This window comes from Mastigoproctus giganteus, chromosome 7 (assembly GCF_048544385.1).
Source record: "Mastigoproctus giganteus isolate SK-2022 chromosome 7, ASM4854438v1, whole genome shotgun sequence".
In the NCBI taxonomy this organism is placed as follows: Eukaryota; Metazoa; Arthropoda; class Arachnida; order Uropygi; family Thelyphonidae; genus Mastigoproctus; species Mastigoproctus giganteus.
In genome coordinates, this window is record NC_143581.1 from 211,690,705 (window position 1) to 211,713,510 (window position 22,806).

The 22,806-nt window shown below is 36.6% G+C and overlaps 1 protein-coding gene across 1 annotated transcript in view; it reads right to left on the bottom strand.

Annotated features, from left to right (window-relative positions):
* The window catches only part of Ltn1 (E3 ubiquitin-protein ligase listerin), a 264,614-nt gene that overhangs the window by 234,464 nt on the left and 7,344 nt on the right, over positions 1-22,806 (bottom strand). Inside the window, exon 2 of the mRNA XM_090378100.1 lies at positions 12,414-12,614. Coding sequence (XP_090234226.1) covers positions 12,414-12,614 — 201 coding nt within the window. The remainder of the gene's footprint in view (positions 1-12,413; positions 12,615-22,806) is intronic.

Consider the following 22,806-nt stretch of genomic DNA (forward strand, 5'->3'; position numbering starts at 1 on the left):
GTATTTCCAGGAAATTACAGTCTACAGAAGTTCAAGTCCAATGTCAACAAATATCTTCTTTCTTATTCTCAACCTCCAACCTAAGCACGGTACTAAGTACTATAGGTTCTAATTCCTCTCGTGTTTGGGGTTTACATAAAACATTAAAAAAAAATTTAATTTTCTTCCTCTCCATCACTGCTAAGTATAACCAAATGAAAACATTTTCTCTATTGCAGAATATCTTCACCTTCAGAACTTTCTTCTACAGCATCTAGATTTCGTGTATCTTCTGCTCTATTTAAAAAAATCATTAATCTGGGTTTGTTTGCTTTTGCTTGATAGATCTTTGTAAATTTCTAGTATGGAGCTAAACATATTTGAAGTTCCCATTTGAAATTTGTGCTCCTTTCAGTCGAAGGATCTGCACTGAAATCATCATCATCATCAGCCATTTTCAATCCACTGCAGGATGAAGGCCTCTCCAGCAACTTTCCAGTTCCTTCTGTTTTGAGCACTGGCCATCCATTTACTACCAACAAACTCATGAATTTCATATATCCATCTCCGCCTTTGTCTTCCAGGTTTTCTTCTAGCTCCTCTTGGGTACCATTCTGTTATTTTCTTAGTCCATCTGTCATCATGTCTTCAAGCTATGTGTCCTGCCCAAGACCATTTTAGTTCTTTAGTTTTGATAAGAATGTCCTTTACTTGAGTTTGCTGCCTAATCCATGTGTTTCTCTTCTTATCTAACAGTCTGATTCCCAATATAATTTGTTCCATTCTTCGCTGTGTAGTTCTCATCTTCTCTTCCATTGTTTTGGTGATACATTTGTTCATTATTTTACGTTTCAGACAAACTAGGATATTGCTCTTCAGTATGTGACTATATTTCTTGAATGCTATCCATCCAAATTTTATTCTTCTCTTGACTTCCAGCCATTTATCATTGTTACAGTTAATGACTTGTCCAAGATAAGTATATGAATCCACCTTTTCAGTTTCTACTCCTTCAACAATTATATCAATTTCTGTGGCATACTTGTTCATTATTACTTTTGTTTTAGCCATATTTATCTTTAGTCCAAAATCCTTACTAACTCTTCATACCTGATTATGGTTTTCCTCTAATTCTTCACTTATGATCACTGCAAATCATCTGCCAAATCGTAAATGGTTTAGGCACTCTCCTTTCATGTTGACTCCTTTCTGCAACCAGTCCAATCTTCTGAAAGCTTCCTGAAGAGCAGCAGTAAACAGCTTCGGAGATAGTGTCTCCTTGTCAAACTCCTTTCTCGATTTTAAATTTCCTACTGTCTTTGTCTAGTCTAATAAAGGATGTAGCACTCTCATATATTTTCTTCAAAATCATAATATATGGGGTATCTATGCCTTGTCTTTCCAGTGCCCGAAACATTGCCTTATGCTGTATGGAGTCAAATGCCTTTTCATAATCCACAAATGCCACGCATAATGGTGTTTTATATTCATTTGCTTTCTCCATTAGCTGTGATATTACGTGAAGGTGATCCATAGTTGAGAATCCTGTCCTAAAGCCAGCTTGCTCTTTCGGTTGATTCTCATCAAGTATTCTTTCTAATCTTTTAGTAATGACCCTTGTGAACAATTTGTAGATGTGGGATAACAAGCTAATTGGTCTATAATTTCCAATTTCTGATTTATCTCCTTTCTTAAGCAGCAAAACTATGATTGCATTATTCCACTGCTTAGGAGTCACACCTTTTCTAATGCACTTTGTGAAGAGCCTTGCTAGTTTTTGTATTATGTCTCTTCTTCCCAATTTTAACAACTCCTACAGTAACTTCATCTTCCCCCGGGGCTTTCTGATTCTTCATTTTCTTCAGTGCATGTTACCTCATCTACCTCAGCATTTTACCTCATCAGGAAGAATATAGGGTATGTCGTATGTGTTGCTACTTTGCAATCCATCTTCCCCACTGCTGGCATCATTCCCTCGCTCCTTGTATAATTCTCTACAGTAGTCTTCTGCTATTTGAATTATGCCTTCTCTGCTGTTTATACGTACACCATCGCTATTCTTCAGTTTCAGTATCATTTGTCTTTCTGTATTACTGCTCTTGGCTGCTGATTTAAATCCTTTGTTTTTCCTTAATGCTTGTTCTACTTTTCTTGTGTTAAATCTTCTTATGTCCTCTCTGAGTCTCTTTCTAATGGCTTTGCATAACTCAGTATACTCAATTTTCTCCCTTCAGTGTTTTTATTGCTCTTCATTTGTCGTCTTCGGGTCATCACGACAAGTGTTTCTTGACTAATTTTTTCTTCTTTGGATTTCTTTTTCCCTATAGGTTTCTTGGGCTTTATCACTTTCAGAAAGTTGTAATATTCTTCGTTGATATCTTGGTCCTGAGCAGTCTGCAGAAGCTCAAACTTAAGTTCCAGCATACTGCTTTTTCTCCTCCTGTGTTATCTCAAAGACCTTTGTATTATTCACTCGAGTCAGTTTTTTCCTTTCCTTTCCTACATCTATATCAAGTGTACATCTTACCATTCTGTGATCACTTCCAACATTTACCTTATTCAGGACGGTAACATCATTCACAATATATCTTCTATTAGTGAGGATGAAGTCGATTTCATTAGTTGTTATTCCATTTGGACTCTTCCATGTCCACTTTCTGTTCATCTTTTTCTTGAAAAAAGTGTTCATTACTGACAGTCCTTGAGATTCTGCAAATTCCACAAGTCTTTCACCTCTTATTTCTTTCACCAATTTCAAAATTTCCTATAGTTCCTCTTTCTGCACTGTTTTGCCTTTTTCCAACCTTAGCATTGAAGTCCATCATAATAATAGTGTAGTGGGTTTTCTGCTCATCTAAAAGACTCTCAATTTCGGTGTACATTTCTTCAACGTCTTCATCATCATGGCTCGGTGTTGGTGCATAAATCATTATAATCTTTAGCTTGTACCTCTTTGAAATCTTGAGTATTAGTCTTGACACCCTTGGTGATGTACTTTTGAATTCCAAAATGTTGTTTTTAAAATCTTTATGGACCAGAAACCAAACTCCACCTTCACTCCTTTCACTGTTTCCATTGGTGTACAGCAGATTTCCACTTGATAAACTTATAAGTGATTCATTTCTTCTTCTTCTTGTTTCAGCCAAACCAATGATATTCCAATTCACATTTTCTAATTCCTTTTCCAGCTCTAATTTCCTGTCTTCACCGATGAGTGATCTTACGTTGTAACAGGCCAAGTTCAGTTTCCGTGCATGGCAGCCTGGTCGTACCCAGAGATTCTTAGCATCCTCTGCTTCCACTCTGATCCTCTCACTGCTGTAAGAGGGAGAGTGAAAGCTGCTGGGGACTGAGGGCCATTTGTTTTGTTGTGCTGTCATATGCTGGAGGGTTTGGTCTTTTCCTCTTCACACTGACCAGGCATCTTGAAGAGAACCACCCTACACGTTCGTTGCCACCTAAGTGACGTAACAGGGCTTACCATCGAGAAGGTGTGTATGAGTGGATTTTAGGGAGGCAGGCCAACCGAACTTCTCCTAAATCTTCTATAATAGAGAGATATTGGATCCATCAGTGTTTTAGGCTGTGTCTGATAACACACAGGATACCTTCCCCTCTAAGCCCCTGCACTGAAAATAAGATTCTAATTGCTCAGCTAAGGCTATGCCTACCAGTATGCTTTTTAGTGTAAAATTTGGAACTTCAGAATTTTAATCTGCGCTATCATCCTCTGAATTGATCTGGTTTACCTCTGATGCCATTTCCACCAAATCTGCTTCGCTAGCCTCTTCTTCTACCAGTAATTCTTGAACGTTTTCAGTAATCATATCGTCAAAACCTTCTCCTACAGAATTAGCAAGTTCTACTATCGCACTGATTCTGTTTCCTGCCGGTTTGATCTATTTCCCGAATAAACTGCCTCTGGCCATACATTTTTCCAACACATTTAATGTTGATGGTTTTCCGATACAGTCCACAACTGAAAAATATGTTTTGAGCAGTGCTTTTTTTACTTTCCTTAGGCATAATTTAGGGCTGGAATCTAATTCACAACAAAGAAATTATTCCAATAAGGTTCTAAAGAACAAAGTTTAGTAATGCATAACCAAAAAAATTTATAAATGATCAAATTAAAACCAAAATAACCTCACAAAAACCTTAAAAGTCATGAACTGCATGCTTCAAAGTCAATTTTTTGTGGTCTCAAACAAACACAAGTTCAATAGCACAGAACCTAACATGGGTATTTCCCAAAAATTTTTTTTTATTTTTTGCACAGCCACTAGTGAGTCGACAGTGCTAATTTACAAAAAAGAACAGAAACGTTGAAAAATTACATCCAACATAGCTTTTGTGTGGGGTTTCCCCACAAATGCTCAAAAATAGTGTTATGCGAGGTTTGTGGCAATTTTCTAACCATGTTAGAGCGAAACCATGTTATATAAGTACCTATATAACATGGTTTCGCTCTAACGCTATCAATCGTGTTAGAACAAAACCGTGTTGTATGGGAGTTGCCTGTAGAGCAGAAAAATACACAGACTAAAAGGTTAACAGTGGCCGCACGCAGAGGCAAAAGTGATTCTTGCACTGCTTCTAATGGAATGAGCAGCAGCATGGAAAGCAAGCCAACAGAGATTTCCACGACTGTTGGTGGCGGGGAGCATAGTGGAACAAATAAATACATGGGCTGTGTTAGGGTAACTAAGAGTAGAAAAAGGAGCATGTATATTTGCATGTACACCAATGTTAGGAGTATAGTTAATAAATTTGATGAGCTTCAAGTGCTAGTGAAGACATCAAAGGCAGATATTGTTGGGATATCAGAGACGTGGTGTCACACAGATATAAGTAATGCGGAACTGGAATTTGGGGAATACAATGTATATAGAAAGGATAGACAGGACAGGAGGGGAGGAGGGGTTATGCTATTAATTAAGAAACACAAAGTCAAAGGAAGTGAAGCCAGTTGACATCGATGGACAGGGCAGTGTCGAGTCAGTTTGGTGTGACATAAGCATAGGGAAATCAAAATTGAGAGTAGGAGTGTGCTATAGGCCTAATGACTCTGATGAGTATAATAATATATTGTACAGGGAAATAGAGTGGGCCAGTAAATCAGAGAGTCTTATAATGGGGGATTTTAATTTCCCAGATATTGACTGGAATTTGTGGGTTGGTCACTCGCACACTAGCAAGGCTTTTGTGGATTTATTGGATGATTGTTTTCTACATCAGCATGTTCGTGAGGCAACAAGAGGGAGCAATACTCTTGATCTGATTATCAGTAGTGATTCTTCATGCATTAAGAACCTGCAGATAAATGAACCACTAGGTGGCAGTGATCACAGTGTGTTGAAGTGGGATTTACTCAAGGAGGTAACTACCATCAGAGGTAAAGGGAAGGGTTTTTGTTTTCGTAAAGGCGACTATGATGGTCTGAGACAGTATTTAAATTCTATACAGTGGGACCAACTGATGATGTTACCAACAGCAAACTCAAAATGGGAAGCATTCAAGGAACTAATCTTGGTGGCAACCAGGCTTTACATACCAACTAAGAAATATTGTTCAAGGTTTAGGCCTAAATGGTTGTCAGATGGACTAATGAGACATGTGGCAGAGAAGAAAAATGCATGGGATACATACAAATTAATGGATGACATGGAAGCCTATGATAGATACAAGTTGGTCTGTAACCAAGTCACAAAGGAGATTAGGCAGGCAAAGGCAGACTACGAAAAATCCTTGGCAAAGGATGCAAAGAAAAACAGAAAGGAGTTCTTTACATACTTGAACTCGAGAAGGAAAGGGATGAATCAGATTGGTCCACTGGATATTGATGGTTCAACAGTTGAGGATCCTGCTCAGGTGGCTAACAATCTAAACGAGTATTTTGCATCTACATTCACGCATGAGGAGTTATTCAGGAAGGAGAATGATGTAGGTAAAGTAAACATTGGCAGTGAGCTGGATGATTTTGTAATAACTGAGAGGAAAGTGGAAGAGAGATTGTTGAGGATAAACATAAAAAAGGCACCTGGGGTGGATGGGATCTATCCAGTTATATTAAAGGAGGCAGCAAAGGAAGTATGCAAACCCCTAGACATAATTATGAGAGCTTCTTTGGACTCAGGGGAGGTACCCATAGACTGGAGATGTGCAAATGTAACCCCAATTCACAAAGGAGGATCAAAGGCTGACACAAGTAATTATAGACCTGTTAGTTTAACTTCTGTTCCAGGTAAATTAATGGAGGCACTGGTTAAAGAAGCACTGCAGGATCATCTAGACAAGAATTCAGTTATAGCTCAGACGCAGCATGGTTTTGTTAAGGGCAGGTCTTGCCTGACCAATTTGATTGGATACTATGATGTAGTCACAAAAGAACTGGATGCAGGGAATAACTTTGATATTATATATTTGGATCTTAGAAAGGCTTTTGATACTGTTGCACATGGAAGACTGCTGCACAAATTGGAGCAGTGTGGCATTGGAGGCAAATTGCTGCTATGGATAAGGGGATGGTTGAGTGGCAGAAGACAGAGAGCGGTAATCAATGGACACTGCTCAACGTGGACTAATGTTATTAGTGGAGTTCCTCAAGGTTCAGTGTTGGGTTCATTGTTGTTTTCGGTGTTTATGAATGATATTGATGATGGGATATCAAGTTTAATGTCTAAGTTTGCAGATGATACAAAGGTTGGCAGGGTCGTTAAGGACACTACTGACGCTATGCTGCTGCAACAGGATCTGGAAAGGTTGAACAGATGGGCTGAGAGGTGGCAAATGAAGTTTAACATTGACAAATGTAAAGTACTACACATGGGTAACAGTAACCCCAGAGCAATGTATCAACTCTGCGGTACTACACTGACAGTGGTGGAGAATGAAAAGGACCTGGGGGTAATTGTGCAGGCAGATATGAAGTTCTCTGAGCAGTGCAGACGAGCTGCAAGAGTAGCTCATGGTGTCTTGTCAATGATATACAGGAATTTTTCTAGCAGGGATAAGGAGGTGATTATTCCCTTGTATAAGGCAATGGTTAGGCCACATCTTGAGTACTGTATACAGGTCTGGAGGCCTCATTTCAAGAAGGATGTAGAGCTGCTGGAACGGGTACAGAGAAGGGCAACAAGATTAGTAAATGGAACAAAGGGTTGCTCTTACGAAGAAAGGCTTAAGTTTTGCAAATTACAGAGTCTGGAGACTAGGCACCGGCGAGGTGATCTGATAGAGGTGTATAAGGCTTTGAATGGTTTGAGCATGCTCAATGCCAATGGGATTCTTCATCTTTCTCAGAATAATCACCTCAGAGGGCATAAATTCAAATTGAGGAAGGACGGATGTCGGATAGATGTGCGGAAATTTGCCTTTGGCCAGCGGGTGGTTGGTTGGTGGAACCGACTTCCATCACTTGTTGTTGAAGTTGATAGCCTAAACAAATTTAAAGCTCAACTGGACAGGTATTTCGAACGAACGGAGGGGTGAAATGGGAGAAGGTTTTTTTTTTTTTTTTTTTTTTTTTTTTGGCTGATGCTGAATAAGCTTGCTTTCTTGCATCATATGCCTCTACTAATGCTAATGCTAAACAGATATAAGCAGTGCAGAATTAGAATTTGGGGAGTACAATGTGTACAGAAAGGATAGACAGGACAAGAAGGGAGGAGGGGTTATGCTGTTAGTTATGAAACACAAAATCTAAGGAAGAGCATCCAATTGATGTTGGTGGACAATGCAATGTTGAGTCTGTTTGGTGTGACATAAGCAATGGGAAAGGAAAAATGAGAGTAGGTGTGTTATAGACCTAATGAATCTGATGAGTATAATGAGCAATTGTGCACAGAAATAGAGTGGAACAGTAAATCAGAATGTCTTATAATGGGGGATTTTAACTTTCCAGATATTGACTGCAATTTGTGGTTGGTTACTAACAAGACAACTAGCAAGACTTTTTTTGGATTTATTGTATGACCGTTTTCTACAGCAGCATGTTCGAGAGGCAATTATAGGGTTTAATACTCTTGATCTGATTATCAGCAGTGATCATTCATGCATTAAAAATTTGCAGATAAAGGAACCACTGGGTGACAGTGATCACAATGTACTGATATGGGAATTACTTAAAGATGTAACTACCATCAAGGCTAAAAGGAAGGGCTTTTGCTTTCGTAAAGGTGACTACAGGGGTTTCAGACAGTTTTTAAATTCTGTACAGTGGGATCAACTGATGATGAATGTTGAATTCTAAGTGGGAAGCCTTCAGGGACTTAATCTTGGAGGCTACTAAGCTTGTCATTCCCCAACTAAGAAAGACTGTTCACGGTTCAGACCAAAATGGATGGGATGCATATAAATTATCAGTTGGCACAGAAGCCTATGGCAGATATAAGCTTGTCTGTAATCAAGTCACAAAGGAGGTTAGGCAGGCGAAGGCAGATATGAGAATTCTTTGCCAAAGGATGGAAAGAAAAACAGCAAAGAGTTCTTTACTTATGTAAACTCTAGAAGGAAAGGGATGAATCAGATTGGACCACTTAACAGATGGGTTGACTATTGATGATCATGCTCAGGTAGCTGATAAACTGAATGAGTATTTTGCATCTACATTCACACATAAGGGGCTATTCGATGAGGGGAATTCAGAAGTTTATCAAACTCTAACAGGGAGCTAAGATTTTGTAATAACTGAGAGCAAAGTGGAGCAGAAATTGTTGAAGTTAAACACAAGGCACCTGGGGTGGACAGGATCTATCCAGTTATATTAAAGGAGGCAGCAAAGAAAGTAAGCAAACCCTTAGCCATAATTATGAGAGCTTCCTTGGACTCAGGGGAGGTCCCCTTGGACTGGAGGTGTGAAAATGTATCACCAATTCACAAAGGGGGTTTAAAAGGTGACACAAATAACTATAGACCTGTTAGTTTAACTTATGTTCCGGGGAAAATAATGGAGTCACTGGTTAAAAAGCATTGCAAGATCTAGACAAGACTACAGTAATAGTTAAGCATGGGTTTGTTAAACTGAGATCTTGTCTGACCAATTTGATTGAATACTATGATGTGGTCACAAAGGAACTGAATGTCAAAAATAATTTTGATATCATATACTTGGATTTCAGGAAAGCTTTTGATACTGTTGCACATGGAAGATTGCTGTACAAATTGGAGAGGTATGGCATTAAGGGTAAGTTGCTACAATGGATAAAGGGATGGTTAAGTGGCAGACAACAGAGAGTGGTAATCAAAGGACACTGCTCTTCTTGGAGAAATGTTATTAGTGGAGTTCCCTAGGGTACGGTACTGTGCCCATTGTTATTTTGTGCATTCATCAATGATATTGATGAAGGAATATAAGGATTAATGTCCAAGTTTGCAGATGATACAAATTTGGCAGGACTGTTAGCAACAGTAAAGACAGTATGCTATTCCAACTGGAATTAGATAAACTGGGCAAATGGGCTGAGAGGTGGCAACTGAAGTTTAACATTGACAAATGCAAAGTGCTGCACATGGGTAGCAATAACCCAAGAGAAACATAAGAACTGTGTGGTACTACACTGAGGGAAGTGGAAAGTGAAAAAGACCTGGGGGTAATTGTGCAGAAAAATATGAAGTGTGCTGAGAAGTGCAGACAGATTGCCAGTGCAGGTCATGGAGTCTTGTCAATAGTATATAGGAATTTTGCTAGCAGGAACAGGGAGGTGATTATCCCATTGTACAAAACAATTGTCAGGAGTACTGTGCACAGGTCTGGAGGTTTCATTTTAGCAAGGATGTAGAGTTGCTAGTATGAGTACAAATAAGGGCAACAAGATTGGTAACAGGAACAAAAGGGTGCTCTTACCAAGAAAGGCTTAAGTTCTGCAAATTGCAATGCCTGGAGAGGAGGCACCTGTGAGGTGATCTGATTGAGGTGTATAAGGCCTTGAATGGGTTGAACAAGCTGAATGCTGATAGGATTCTTCCTCTTGCCCAGATTAAGAACCTGAGGGGGGAAGAGATTCAAATTGAGGAAAGACAATTGTAGAATAGATGTGTGGAAATTTGCTTTTAGCCAGCAGGTGATTGATTGGTGGAAGCCTAAATAAATTTAAGGCTGAGCTGGATAGGCATTTGGAACAAATGGAAGGGTGAAATGGGAGGTTTTTTTTTTTTTTGCTGATGCTGCATAAGCTTGCTTTCTTGCATCATATGCCTCTACTAATGCTAATATCATCTAAATTTATATCCTTTTCATTACTGTTGTGCAACACATTTTATCACTCTTCACCTTTGATTTCCTCTAAATCAATAAGAATATCACTATCATTTAATGGTATTTTTCTATGCACTTACTGCTTTACTTATTTCCAACTTGCAGCCTAGTTGCATACAGCACTTAATACTGGCCACTCTCTTGTGTCCTATCACCATTAAAATTATAAAAAAAAGAAAGAAAAAATGAAATATGTCAATTGTTTCCTTCAATAGAAATATTTACAGCTAAGTATGACTCCTTGACACGTAGGTTGTATGAGAGCTGTGGTATTAAGAGATAATAAAAGGCACTCGATATTACCACCACTGCATAATAAAATTTCAGAAGGAAGTGTAGGTACATTATCTAACAATAAAAATTAATAAGTGATTATTAAACCATTCTGAAAAAATTTTGGAACTGTTTTATTAAATCTCATTTAATGACACAATTCCATTTTTAATTTAATGAAAAGGTTCTAAGAAAAAACTATTCTACATGAATAAAATACGTATTTATTAAAAAAGAAGGCAGCCAAAATTAGTCAGGGTTTTACTCTGCATGTTATTTTGGTTGAGTAGGATTAAATTATTTTATCAGATTTATTTTTAATCCAGAAAACCCAGTGATCCATCAGTCTTAGCTAATAGCCAATTATAGTTAATATAATGCCATTATATTGACCATCAAGATTTATTTGGTCTTATGAGTCTGCAACTTGAAGGAGATCATCTGCTTATGTGAAGGATTTATCAGAGTTTAGAATGAACAGATCAAAGACTGCAAAAACCAGATAAAAAAAAAAGGTGCCTAATTGGCACTTATAACACATCTCACCCTAACAATGACCTCTTCATTTAGGAAAAGGCACTTCCATAGCCAGGAGCAGCAGTGCGTAACACACGCTTCTTGATTAGACCGGGGTTCGAGCCCAAGACCACCAAATACGGAGGATGCGGAAAGGTCAGGGAATGACCACCGCATATCCCCAGAGCAATATGGCCTTAGTTGCTAATGCTCCTAAAAACCAAACAACAACAACATTTAGGAAAAAATGAAAAAGTACTCTTTTCGTTCATTTCTACAATTAAAGAGGCTGATGGTTTGGGTAAGCTGTTTTATGATCATTTGATGCATATCCATTGGTTCACTTTTCATGTTGCAGTTATTATTATTATTACAGTGCAATGTGAAACCACAGTATTACAGTGCAACCTGTAATACTGTGTTCTCAGATATACCACAGGTATGATCATGTACCCCTAAAACAAATTATGAAAAAAAAATTAATGCATTCAAATAACTAGCAATTTCATATTGGAAACTGGAAAAAGTGAATACTATACTATGTGCATGTCCTACTACCGTATTTCCAAGAGGGGAAATTATCTACAAGCTGACCTCAATTAACGCGATTAATTTCTCCAATGAGCGCATCGCACAAAACGGAAACACGTTAATCGAATATAATAATCAATAGGAAAAATTATAATTGGTCCTTGACCATCAGGAATGTCCATAAAAAATTTAAAAAATAACTTTTTAACTGTATACCATGTAAAAGATAATGAAAATAATTAAGAAATTAAACATTTATTGCATAAAACAAAGGTTCCCAAACTGTGCGCCACAGAATATTTTAAATTTTCAAGGGAAACAGCGATACTTGACATCTGTCAGACACCGCGGAAACTACTAGCTCGAGGTAGTTTACAGTTTCAACATTTCTTATTAAGTTGTTTGGACCTAACTACTTAATAAACGGAACTGTTAGGTATTTCTTTTGGTCTAGGTGCGCTGTGAAAAAAATACTGAGACACTAAGGGCGCCATGAACCAAGAAAGTTTGGAAACCTCTGACATAAAATACACAATGAAGAAACAATGTTACGGAAATATTTGAACAGAGTCGTTTGAATAGTGTTGAATTTCCCTTTTCATCAATCAAGTGTGTTTTATCTAAATTTTTTATTAATCTATAAACTTTCTAATCCAAATCCAGGTATAGAAAGATCCTGTGCAGAATCTGTATGGGAACCTGTCACAGCCAGTCACTATTCTTCCTACTGATTGCAAGGTAGGAAGAATATTCTGAAATGGGAAAGTAGGAAGAGGATTTAGACACATACACATGGTAATATCATAAATGCTTTTAGTTTTTGGCACATAGCACAAATATATGAAAAATATAAACTTACCTTTAGTTTTGTTGTAACATCTCGTTTTACCATTTTTCTCATAACCATACGAAAATCCCCATCAACAGCACTGTTAGCATCTTCACTTTGTTGTCCTGTAGCAGGTACATAACCTGGTATACCCATTGATAAGCCAGCAAATCCAATGAATCCAGCCCCACTAGTTGATAGCAGTTCAGCACTGCGACCACTGTTTGATGGCTATGAAAAATTAAATTTTGTCAATGAAGATTTCAAACAAGTCTTTAACAGTTAATAATAAAGATAAATCTTATGCTTTAAAAACATCCCTTTTAGCTATGATAATATGGAACTTTTCAGAATACCTTCTTTGATAATGCTTAAATATAGGAGACTGGAAAGTTTTACAATATTATAGCTTCATTTTATATAAAACATACCTGTTTGCTAATGAAGGCTATTTAGCTGGCACAGGCTTATTAAATATATTCTTTAAGAAGAGAAAAAAAAAAGTGTGTGTACACACTGCATATAGGGTGACCTTTTAAGCACTAAAAAACAGTCAAATTCATAAGGTCAACTTACACACCAAATATAAAATCCTAAATCTGAATTAAAGGCATATGAAATACATGAATTAATATATTTACAATATTTTACAAAAATTTTTATACATTTTTTACATTGCTGGCACCTTTTAAAACACAAGGATTTGTGGATCATTTTCATTAGATAAAAACAATCAATATTTAAAATATTCAAAACAAGACATATTTGGAAATATTTTCTTTCAGATGTCCACAGAAAGTCTTGTGGTACGTGCCACAGCACCATCCTGTTTAAACCAGAAACTTTGTAAATTGACTCCCTTTTGGCAAAGAGCCTCTCAAATACTTGAAACATGTTTGCATATAGAACTGAAGTTACATTAGCATTTTCATAAAAGCATGGATTGGTTATGCTGAAAGCAGACAACCCATACCAAACAGTAACTTTTTGGTTATAAAGTGATTGTTCGTGAACATAACATAGATTTTTGGCTACCCAATATATAAAATTTTGTTTATTTACATACCCATTCAAACAAAAAGAGAGCCTTGTCATTCACGTTTAAACGACTGATTAAGTCCAGATCGTCATTCACCTTCTGTGGGAATAGACTGCAGAAATTGAACCAGTATCCAAATCTTGAATAAGAAATTGTTGGACATTTGCCTTTTTATACAGATGGAACTTTAAATCGATATGAAAAATACGAAGTACAGTATACATCATTCCGATAACATTCAACTCTCTTGAATGAGGGCAAACAGATGTTTAAGGACTGAACTGTAATATTGTATTGATTTTTTCAATGTTTTCTGGATTATGTACTGTAAGCATCTGACATGGATGTTTCACATGTGTTACAGACACTGTTGTTCTAAATTTGTAAATCTAATGTGTGTTTCAATTTGGAACACTCATTTATTCCAATGTTCAAGTGGTATCTAAATTCATACTGAGTACTAAACAGTCAATTTATTTAAAAAATTGTTTCAAAAGCAAATACACTACGTTCACTCAACCACCTGCTCAATTTTCACTGAATGCTGTAGTGTGCTCCAGTCCAGGACACAAACTGCAGTGTCTCTAATGTAACCACTATGAAAAAGTACCACTTTTAGGAAAGGTAATTGTTTTTGCCTACACTATACACATACATATATATACAGTCGGACCTCCATATAACGAAATCAATGGTTCCCTTGAAAAAATTCGTTATACAGAAATTTCGTCATAAAAAAATGACCTTTTCGACAATGAAAAATACTGTAAATTCAGAAATATAGTAAAAGATGGGAAATAAATCAGAAATAAGTGAGTATGAATAAATTTTTTACCATTTTAAAACAATTAATTTATTAATACACACATATTAAGAAATGACTACTTACATGATGCACACAATGTATTACTACACAAGAATTTTCGTAAAATATTTGGTTATTTTTTGTTGTGCACTGGATTTTACTGTACATCGTTCATAAAAATGTTCGCATTAGTTTAAACACTCAAATATATTTTCTGGCACATTTTATTCCCACTGAAGGCCTCGACACAAAGTTTCAAATGCTACCAACATTTCATGTTTGGAAGGTTTAATATTGCCCTCATTCTCTTTGTTGCATCCAACTATTGTCGATATTGTCACTAGTTCTAGTTCTTTAAATATGCCCCAAAATGTTGCAATCACTCGGATATTGAGTTACTATGACATCATTATCAACTCCTAAAAATTCGTCAAGAACAGTTTCTCCACTGATCAAACCTCGCTTGGAACTCTTTCCAAGCGAGGTTTGATCAGTGGAGAAACGGTTAAGAATTGCGAAACAATTCTTAACCGTTGTTTCCGTCACATCTTGAATCCACACTTTCTCTAACATGATATGCACATCCGCAAAGCTATAACAGAATCTACAGGTTGATTGATTTCTATTCTCAGTATAATTTTTTTTTTTTTTTTCTTTTCAGTATGCTCCTTTGGTAGTACATTTTAAAATTCTTGATAATGCCTTGGTCCATTGGCTGCAGTTTCGATGAGGTATTCGGAGGGAGGAAAACAAGCTTCACACTTGTAAGTTTCAAAATTACCAAGTGAAGGTGGGCAGTTGTCAACAATCAACGCGATTTTTATGTTTTCTTTCGTCATCTTTCTATCGAAATTTAAAATCCACTGTTCAAAAATTACACTTGTCATCCAAGCTTTTTTGTTGTAGTCCAACTCTAATGAATTGACTCCTTTGAAACATCATGGTTGTTTACTTTTGCCTCTACCAAAAGCTTCAGTTTTTCATTATCTAATATATTTGCACAAACCAAGACTAATTCTCTCCATACTATTTTTGGCTCCTGAACATTTATCACCTTTAAAAGTCAGTGTCTTGTTTGTAAAATGTTTAAAAATAGACCTATTTTATCAACATTAAATATGATTTGGGCTCTTAGTCGTCCATAATTTTTTTCAAAACCATTTATTTCCAATGGGTACAGTCTTCTTCGATTGCAACTCCACTTTCAGCAGAAATAACTTTTTCCAGTAAGCCATGGTGCTCTTAAAATTTGTCCAGCCAACCATAACTGGCTTGAAATGTTTTATCTTGCAGAAAATATGTGTATTCGCCTTTTCTTTTATTAATGGCCCTGCTATCTGCCGATAGCAGGGCCATTAATATCTTCACAAAGGCATAATTTCACATGATTCTGAATGGGTCCCATTTCCTCAAACAGTCTGAAAATCGAAACAGTTTTTCAAAATGGTTAACACACTACTGGCAGGAATACAAATTTTAAAGCAATTCCTTTTTTCTTTTTTTTTTTTTCTGTTTTTTTTCTAACGCCCCAATCTACATTATTAAGCACTTTCACTTTTCACACTATACTCAAGGATTTCCTCTTAGACACTGTAAGGTTACTTGCACAGCAACTAAAACAAATCGATTTAGGGACCAGATGTAAACAGAGACAGATGCGCAAATTTTTATGAACATGTTCTTTTTTTAATTAAATAAATTTGTTTTTTTTTCACGTTATTTAAAGTCTTTTTCTATTACCTTAATACATTATAACAGAATTTATTTAATTTTACCTTACGTTTTATTACCCTTAAAAATTTGCTATCCAGAAGAGATCTGACATTAATTATTCTGGATAACTGACACTCTACTGTACTAATGGAGGCACTGGTTAAAGAAGCACTGCAGGATCATCTGGACAAGAATTCAGTTATAGCTCAGACACAGCATGGTTTTGTTAAGGGCAGGTCTTGTCTGACCAATTTGATTGGATACTATGATGTAGTCACAAAAGAACTGGATGCAGGGAATAACTTTGATATTATATATTTGGATCTTAGAAAGGCTTTTGATACTGTTGTGCATGGAAGACTGCTGCACAAATTGGAGAAGTGTGGCATTGGAGGCAAATTGCTGCTATGGATAAAGGGATGGTTGAGTGGCAGAAGACAGAGAGTGGTAATCAATGGACACTGCTCAACGTGGACTAATGTTATTAGTGGAGTTCCTCAGGGTTCAGTGTTGGGTCCATTGTTGTTTTCTGTATTTATAAATGATATTGATGATGGTGTATCAGGCTTAATGTCCAAGTTTGCAGACGATACCAAGGTTGGCAGGGTTGTTAAGGACACTACTGATACTATGCTGCTGCAACAGGATCTGGAAAGGTTGAGCAGATGGGCTGAGAGGTGGCAAATGAAGTTTAACATTGACAAATGTAAAGTACTACATATGGGAAACAGTAACCCCAGATCAACGTATCAACTCTGTGGTACTACGTTGACAGTGGTAGAGAATGAAAAGGACCCGGGGGTAATTGTGCAGGCAGATATGAAGTTCTCTGAGCAGTGCAGACGAGCTGCAAGGGTAGCTCATGGTGTCTTGTCAATGATATACAGGAATTTTTCTAGCAGGGATAAGGATGTGATCATTCCCTTGTATAAGGCATTGGTCAGGCCACACCTTGAGTACTGTATACAGGTCTGGAGGCCTCATTTCAAGAAGGATGTAGAGCTGCTCGAACGAGTACAGAGAAGGGCAACAAGATTAGTGAATGGAACAAAGGGTTGCTCTTACGAAGAAAGGCTTAAGTTTTGCAAATTACAGAGCCTGGAGACTAGACATCGGCGAGGTGATCTGATAGAGGTGTATAAGGCTTTGAATGGCTTGAGCATGCTCAATGCTGATGGGATTCTTCCTCTTGCTCAGAATAATCACCTGAGAGGGCATAAATTCAAATTGAGGAAGGACGGATGTCGGATAGATGTGCGGAAATTTGCCTTTAGCCAGCGGGCAGTTGGTTTGTGGAATAGACTCCCATCGCTTGTTGTTGAAGTTGATAGCCTAAATAAATTTAAGGCTCAGCTGGACAGGTATTTCGAACGAACGGAGGGGTGAAATGGGAGTAGTGGTTGTGTTTTTTTTTTTTTTTTTTTTTTTTTTTGGCTGATGCTGAATAAGCTTGCTTTCTTGCATCATATGCCTCTACTAATGCTAATGCTATTAATAATATTATATTATTATCTATTTATTCATTTAAATAACTGACAAAATATATTAATACTTGAACATGAGTTTGAATTTTAGCATGCTTTACGGTTTGATAAACTGTAAATATGGAATTCATATAACGTTAACTCGGTAGGAGATAAAACTCAATCCTGAAATATATATATATATATATATACAGTATATAGTGTTATTACTGCATTGGGATATAAGTTTAGTGTAATATTTTTAATTATACTGAAATTGAATTGAAATCATACCTCACACCAGAGCAGCAAAGCAAAAGGCTCAAGTTAGTGGGAGTATACTGTGGTTCAGGGGCAAACTGAGGGGGATGGTTGTCCTCTGAATCACAGCCATTTGAAATGTACTGCTTGCTTGAAATTTGTGGAGCTATCAAGAACAGGACATGATTTTTTCAAGGGGGATTTCTTTATGTGTGCTCGATTTAAGGAGTGTAAGGAAGTTAGGTGCCAACTCAGCATTATGGGCCTTTGAGAGCTTGAAGAACAGGTTAGATATCCTCAAAGGACTTAAATTAGAGGACCCATCAAATTCTCAGCTGCCCACATCAATGCCAGAGCTTGCATTTGGTCATCAGGCAACACACAGCAGCAATCACCAAGGTAGAATGTGCTGGTCCCACAAGAACAAGTTTTTGTTGGTGACTATTGTCAGGGAAACAGGAAATATATTGTGCAAAAAGGATAGGTGGAACAGAACCAAGGTATGTCTGCCAGGGGCAAAAGTTGATGACGTTGTACAGCAGATATCACCTTTTAAGGGCACAAAAGGTGATATTGTTGTACACATTAGAACTAATGACATTAAGAGTGGGAGAAGGGAGAATGGCAGAATTAATTAACAAGTACAGGTCAATGTTGAAAAAAAAGTCGCAAGTTAGGGAATTTTAAAATGTCTGCAATTCTGCCCAGACACAATAGGAGGGAATGTATGATGAGAGCCTTGTCAATCAATTCAGCCCTGGAAAGATTGTGTAAGGCTCATGGGGTAGAATTTTTCTCAGTGTGGTCTGTGCTTGTTAACAAGAGTGCTTCTACAGGGATAGGATACACTTAAATATAAAGGGTGCAAGAATATTTGCTGATTCTATAGAGGCAGTGTTAGGTGGATTGGAAAACCGCTAGCCCGGGGGATACACTGACTAATAAATTAACGGTAGCCATTGGCAGAAGTGAAAGCAATTCTTACACTGCTTCTATTGGAATGAGCAGCAGCCTGGAAAACAAGGTGATGGGGATTTCAAGGATTGTTGGTAGTCATCGTGAAACAAATAAATACATGGGCTGTGTTAGGGTAGCTAACAATAAGAACAGATGCTTGTATACTTGTACGTACACCAATGCTAGGAGTTTAGTAAATAAATTTGATGAATTTGAGATGCTGGTCAAAACATTAAAGCCAGATATTGTTGGGATACAAAAGATATGGTGTCACATAGATATAAGGAATACAAAATTGGAATTTGGGGAGTACAATGTCTACAGAAAGGACAGACAGGATAGGAAGGGAGGAAAGGTTATACTCAGTGGTGAGCTGTGAATATTTTAACAATGGGCTTGCAGTTTTTCCGACTTTCTATCGAGTAAATTTGATCGGTCACAGAAGTGATGTCATCCGCAGCTTTCACTAGAAATGCTTCCCACGCTCGCACTACTAGTAGTGTGATTAGAGCACGTGATGCATTTTTCGTGACCAGTATTATATCTTGAGTCAGGGGTGGATTTAGGGGGGTGGACAGATGTGGCTTATTACCCCCTTCACCATATGTATGAGTGTGTAAAACGTTCCTAGGTCTATCTAAAAAAAGAAAAACTTAAAAACCTGGTCATCATGCCTCGCCTTACAATGATAACTGTATACGACAATGTCTGGAGTTCTAACTTTTAAGAACTTTTGAATAGTATGATGTCACAATCATGCTTCCTGAAGTTACTACTGCAGTAACTATGATTGCAACAATACAAATATTTGTCAATAATTTTTTCGTCTCGCATTTTCGTTACATTCCATTGTCAGGTGCATATGTGACTTCAACTACAAGATCGGTACATAAATCGGTGCTATTTTACAGAGATATTTAGATACTTTCCACTTGCAAGTATACATCTCTTACTTTAGTTATCATAAATCCAGAAATCCAGTTATCATAGATAAATCCAGAAATTATGAAAATCTGGAATGATCAATAAAATATTTACAATAAAAAAATCTCTTTTATTTCGTAATCGACATGTACAAATCAAAATACCTAAAAAAAAAGTGAAGGATGTTTCACATAAACCATCTACCGCGCATGTTCGGCACGTGCCCAACTTTGTCTTTTTTTTTTAACAACTAGGGAAATATAATGGATACATTTTTTTCATAAAATTTTAATATTACGAATAAAAAATAACATGAAATATTTCCCATATCACAAATAACAAAAACTATCACAAAGCATTCCACAATATAAAAACAAATACTGTATTACATAAAAAACAAACTTTCTAGAAAAAGCACACAAAAAAAAATCACAATTACATGAAAAAAAATTATTTCACAAATATTCAAAAAAATTTATTCTAAAAATTGCCATATAGAATTTACTTCTTTATTAATATTTGTTGTCAATCTGCTTTGCTCAATTGCTGAGCAACGATTACAGATGAATGATTTGACGTAATGATCCGGATAAAATTGAAGCAATGGCTTTCCATTTAGATGTATGGCCATCATAATCTGCAACGTGTTTAATTGTCACAATATTATTCATTACGCTGAAAGCGCACTCAGCTTCAGCACTGCTAAACACAATGGTTTCAAAGATATTTTCTGGCTTTCTTAATTGAAAAGGTAATTTCACTTGATTTTAAAGATAAACTGTCTTCGGGAGAATCTCTAAAAAATTATTAATTTTTATTTCATATTTTATCAGAAAACTTAAATTTCTTATTCGGTTTTCACCGTCTTGCCACCGAGACAAAAGTTCTTTCACATTCCACGATTTCCGGTAACACATGTTTAAAATTTCTTTCAATGGTATCGTTATTTTCTTTATTTAATTTAAAATCACTCTGCTGCATTAATAACTTATCCTTTAAGGATAAAACAATGCATTTAATAACTTGTAATGAGGTAATTTTACTGATTTTACTTTCGATTTTGATTCCTTCAAATTCTTTCCACTTCAACATGCTCTCAATTTTAGCTTCATAATTTCCTTCAGAATTTTTCAAATTAACAATAGCATCGATAATTTGAATAAGTATATAAAGTGCTTAGCATCATAATACACAGCCATTTCTGAATAAACAGAAAATTTATGTTCGCAGCTTGAGGCTCTAGCCCTAAATGCGCCTTAATTTGAATAATTAATTTATATGCTTTTACCATTGTGATTCTGTAAAGCTTCTAAAAGGTAAGAAAGCTCCTGCAGGATGTCGATCATTAGTGCTAAATGGTTAAGAAATTCCAGATTTAAAAGTTGATTTAATAATCCAGAATATTTAACTTCTGATTCAAAATGTTTGTACAATGCCCTTAACCTGCAATTACCATCCACAAGCTACAAGCTGCTCATCGTGGCCTGAACACATGACCAATCTTTATAGTTTCTACATCATGTTCTTTAGCAATCATCCTTAATTCGTGCTAGTTTTTTGAAGATTGGTGATAGTTTTTTTTTTTTTTTAATTATTGCCTGTATGCCATTATATTTTAGAACATTTTCTACACAGTGAAAGGCTCGACAAAGTTTCAAAATCTGCCAACATTTCATCTTCGTAAAGTTTATATAATATAAAGATATTATATCTTAGTTGCCTCAACCTCTCCTCTACGTTGCTATTGTCATTAGTTCTTTGAATACAATGCATAATGTCGGAAAAACACGGATATTCAGCTACTCTGATCATGTAAACATAGACAGGAGAAATTTAATGGAAGGCGTGGATCACTCACTTCTCCGAAAAACATATGCCCGTTTGTAGGAGTAAAAAGGAACTACAACACAGGTTGACCAGAGGCTATAATCCATGTCAAGAATCTTCTACATCCTCTGACTGGCTATGGAAAACATATTGACTAGCGCGACTTCTTCATATGTGACTGCATAGGTTTCACAGACACCAGTAACATTGTGAAACAGTAATCCCTTTCACCCTTAATTCGCACTTTCTAATTACCTAAATTGCCTAAAGGCTAGAGGTGAGAATAATGCATACAAAGTTCTCTCCTAATCCATTCGTTACATGGAAATTTTCTTCGTTCAACAGAAACCACTATATTTTAAATGTAATTACCAAGAGGAATTTTAAAAGATTCGCTATAAATAAGTTTGTTAAACAGAGGTCCCACTTTAATTAAATCAAAAATGAAGCAATTTTAAAATACATAACCGATCGATTGTGCCATTAAAATGCTGGGAATGGGGCCCAGCTCGCCCCCACCATAGTTTTGGCTCTGGATACTCAATAATTGCATTCAGGATTTCATTTGTAAAATAAATGATCGTCTCAACAATGGGCTCGCAAATTTTCAAAAAAAATAACAATGTGCTCTCGCAAGCCCACTATAGCTCACCACTGGTTATACTGTTAGTCAATAAACAAAATCTAAGGAAGTGCATCCAGTTGACATGGGTGGACAGTACAATGTTGAGTCCATTTGGTGTGATATAAGCACTGTGAAAGCAAAATTAAGAGGAGTATGTTATAGGTCTAATGACTCTGATAAGTACAATGAACAACTGTATAGAGAAATAGAGTGGGCCAGTAAATCAGATTGTCTTATAATGGGGGATTTTAACCTCCCAGACAATGACTGGAACTTGTGGGTTGGTCACTCGCACACTAGCAAGTGCTTCTGTGGATTTATTGGATGATTGTTTTGTAAGCAGCATGGTCATGAGGAAACCAGATGGAATAATACTCATGATCTGATTATCAGTAGTGATTCTTCATGTATTAAGAATCTGCAGATAAAGGAACTACAAGGTGGCAGTGATCACAGTGTGCTGATGTGGGATTTACTCAAAGATGTAACTACCATCAGGGGGAAATGGAAGGGTTTTTGCTTTTGTAAAGGTGACAATGGTGGTTTGAAACAGTTTTTAAATTCTATATCGTGGGACCAAGTGATGATGTTGCCAACAGCAAATTCTAAATGGATCTTGGAAGCTACCTAGGCTTTTCATACCAAGTAAGAAATATCGTTCAAGGTTTAGACCTAAATGGATGTCAGATAAACTAACGAGACTCATGGCAGAGAGGAAAAATGCATGGGATGCATACAAAATATCAGGTGACACAGAAGCCTATGATAGATATAAGCTGGTCTGTAATCAAGTCACAAAGGAGGTTAGG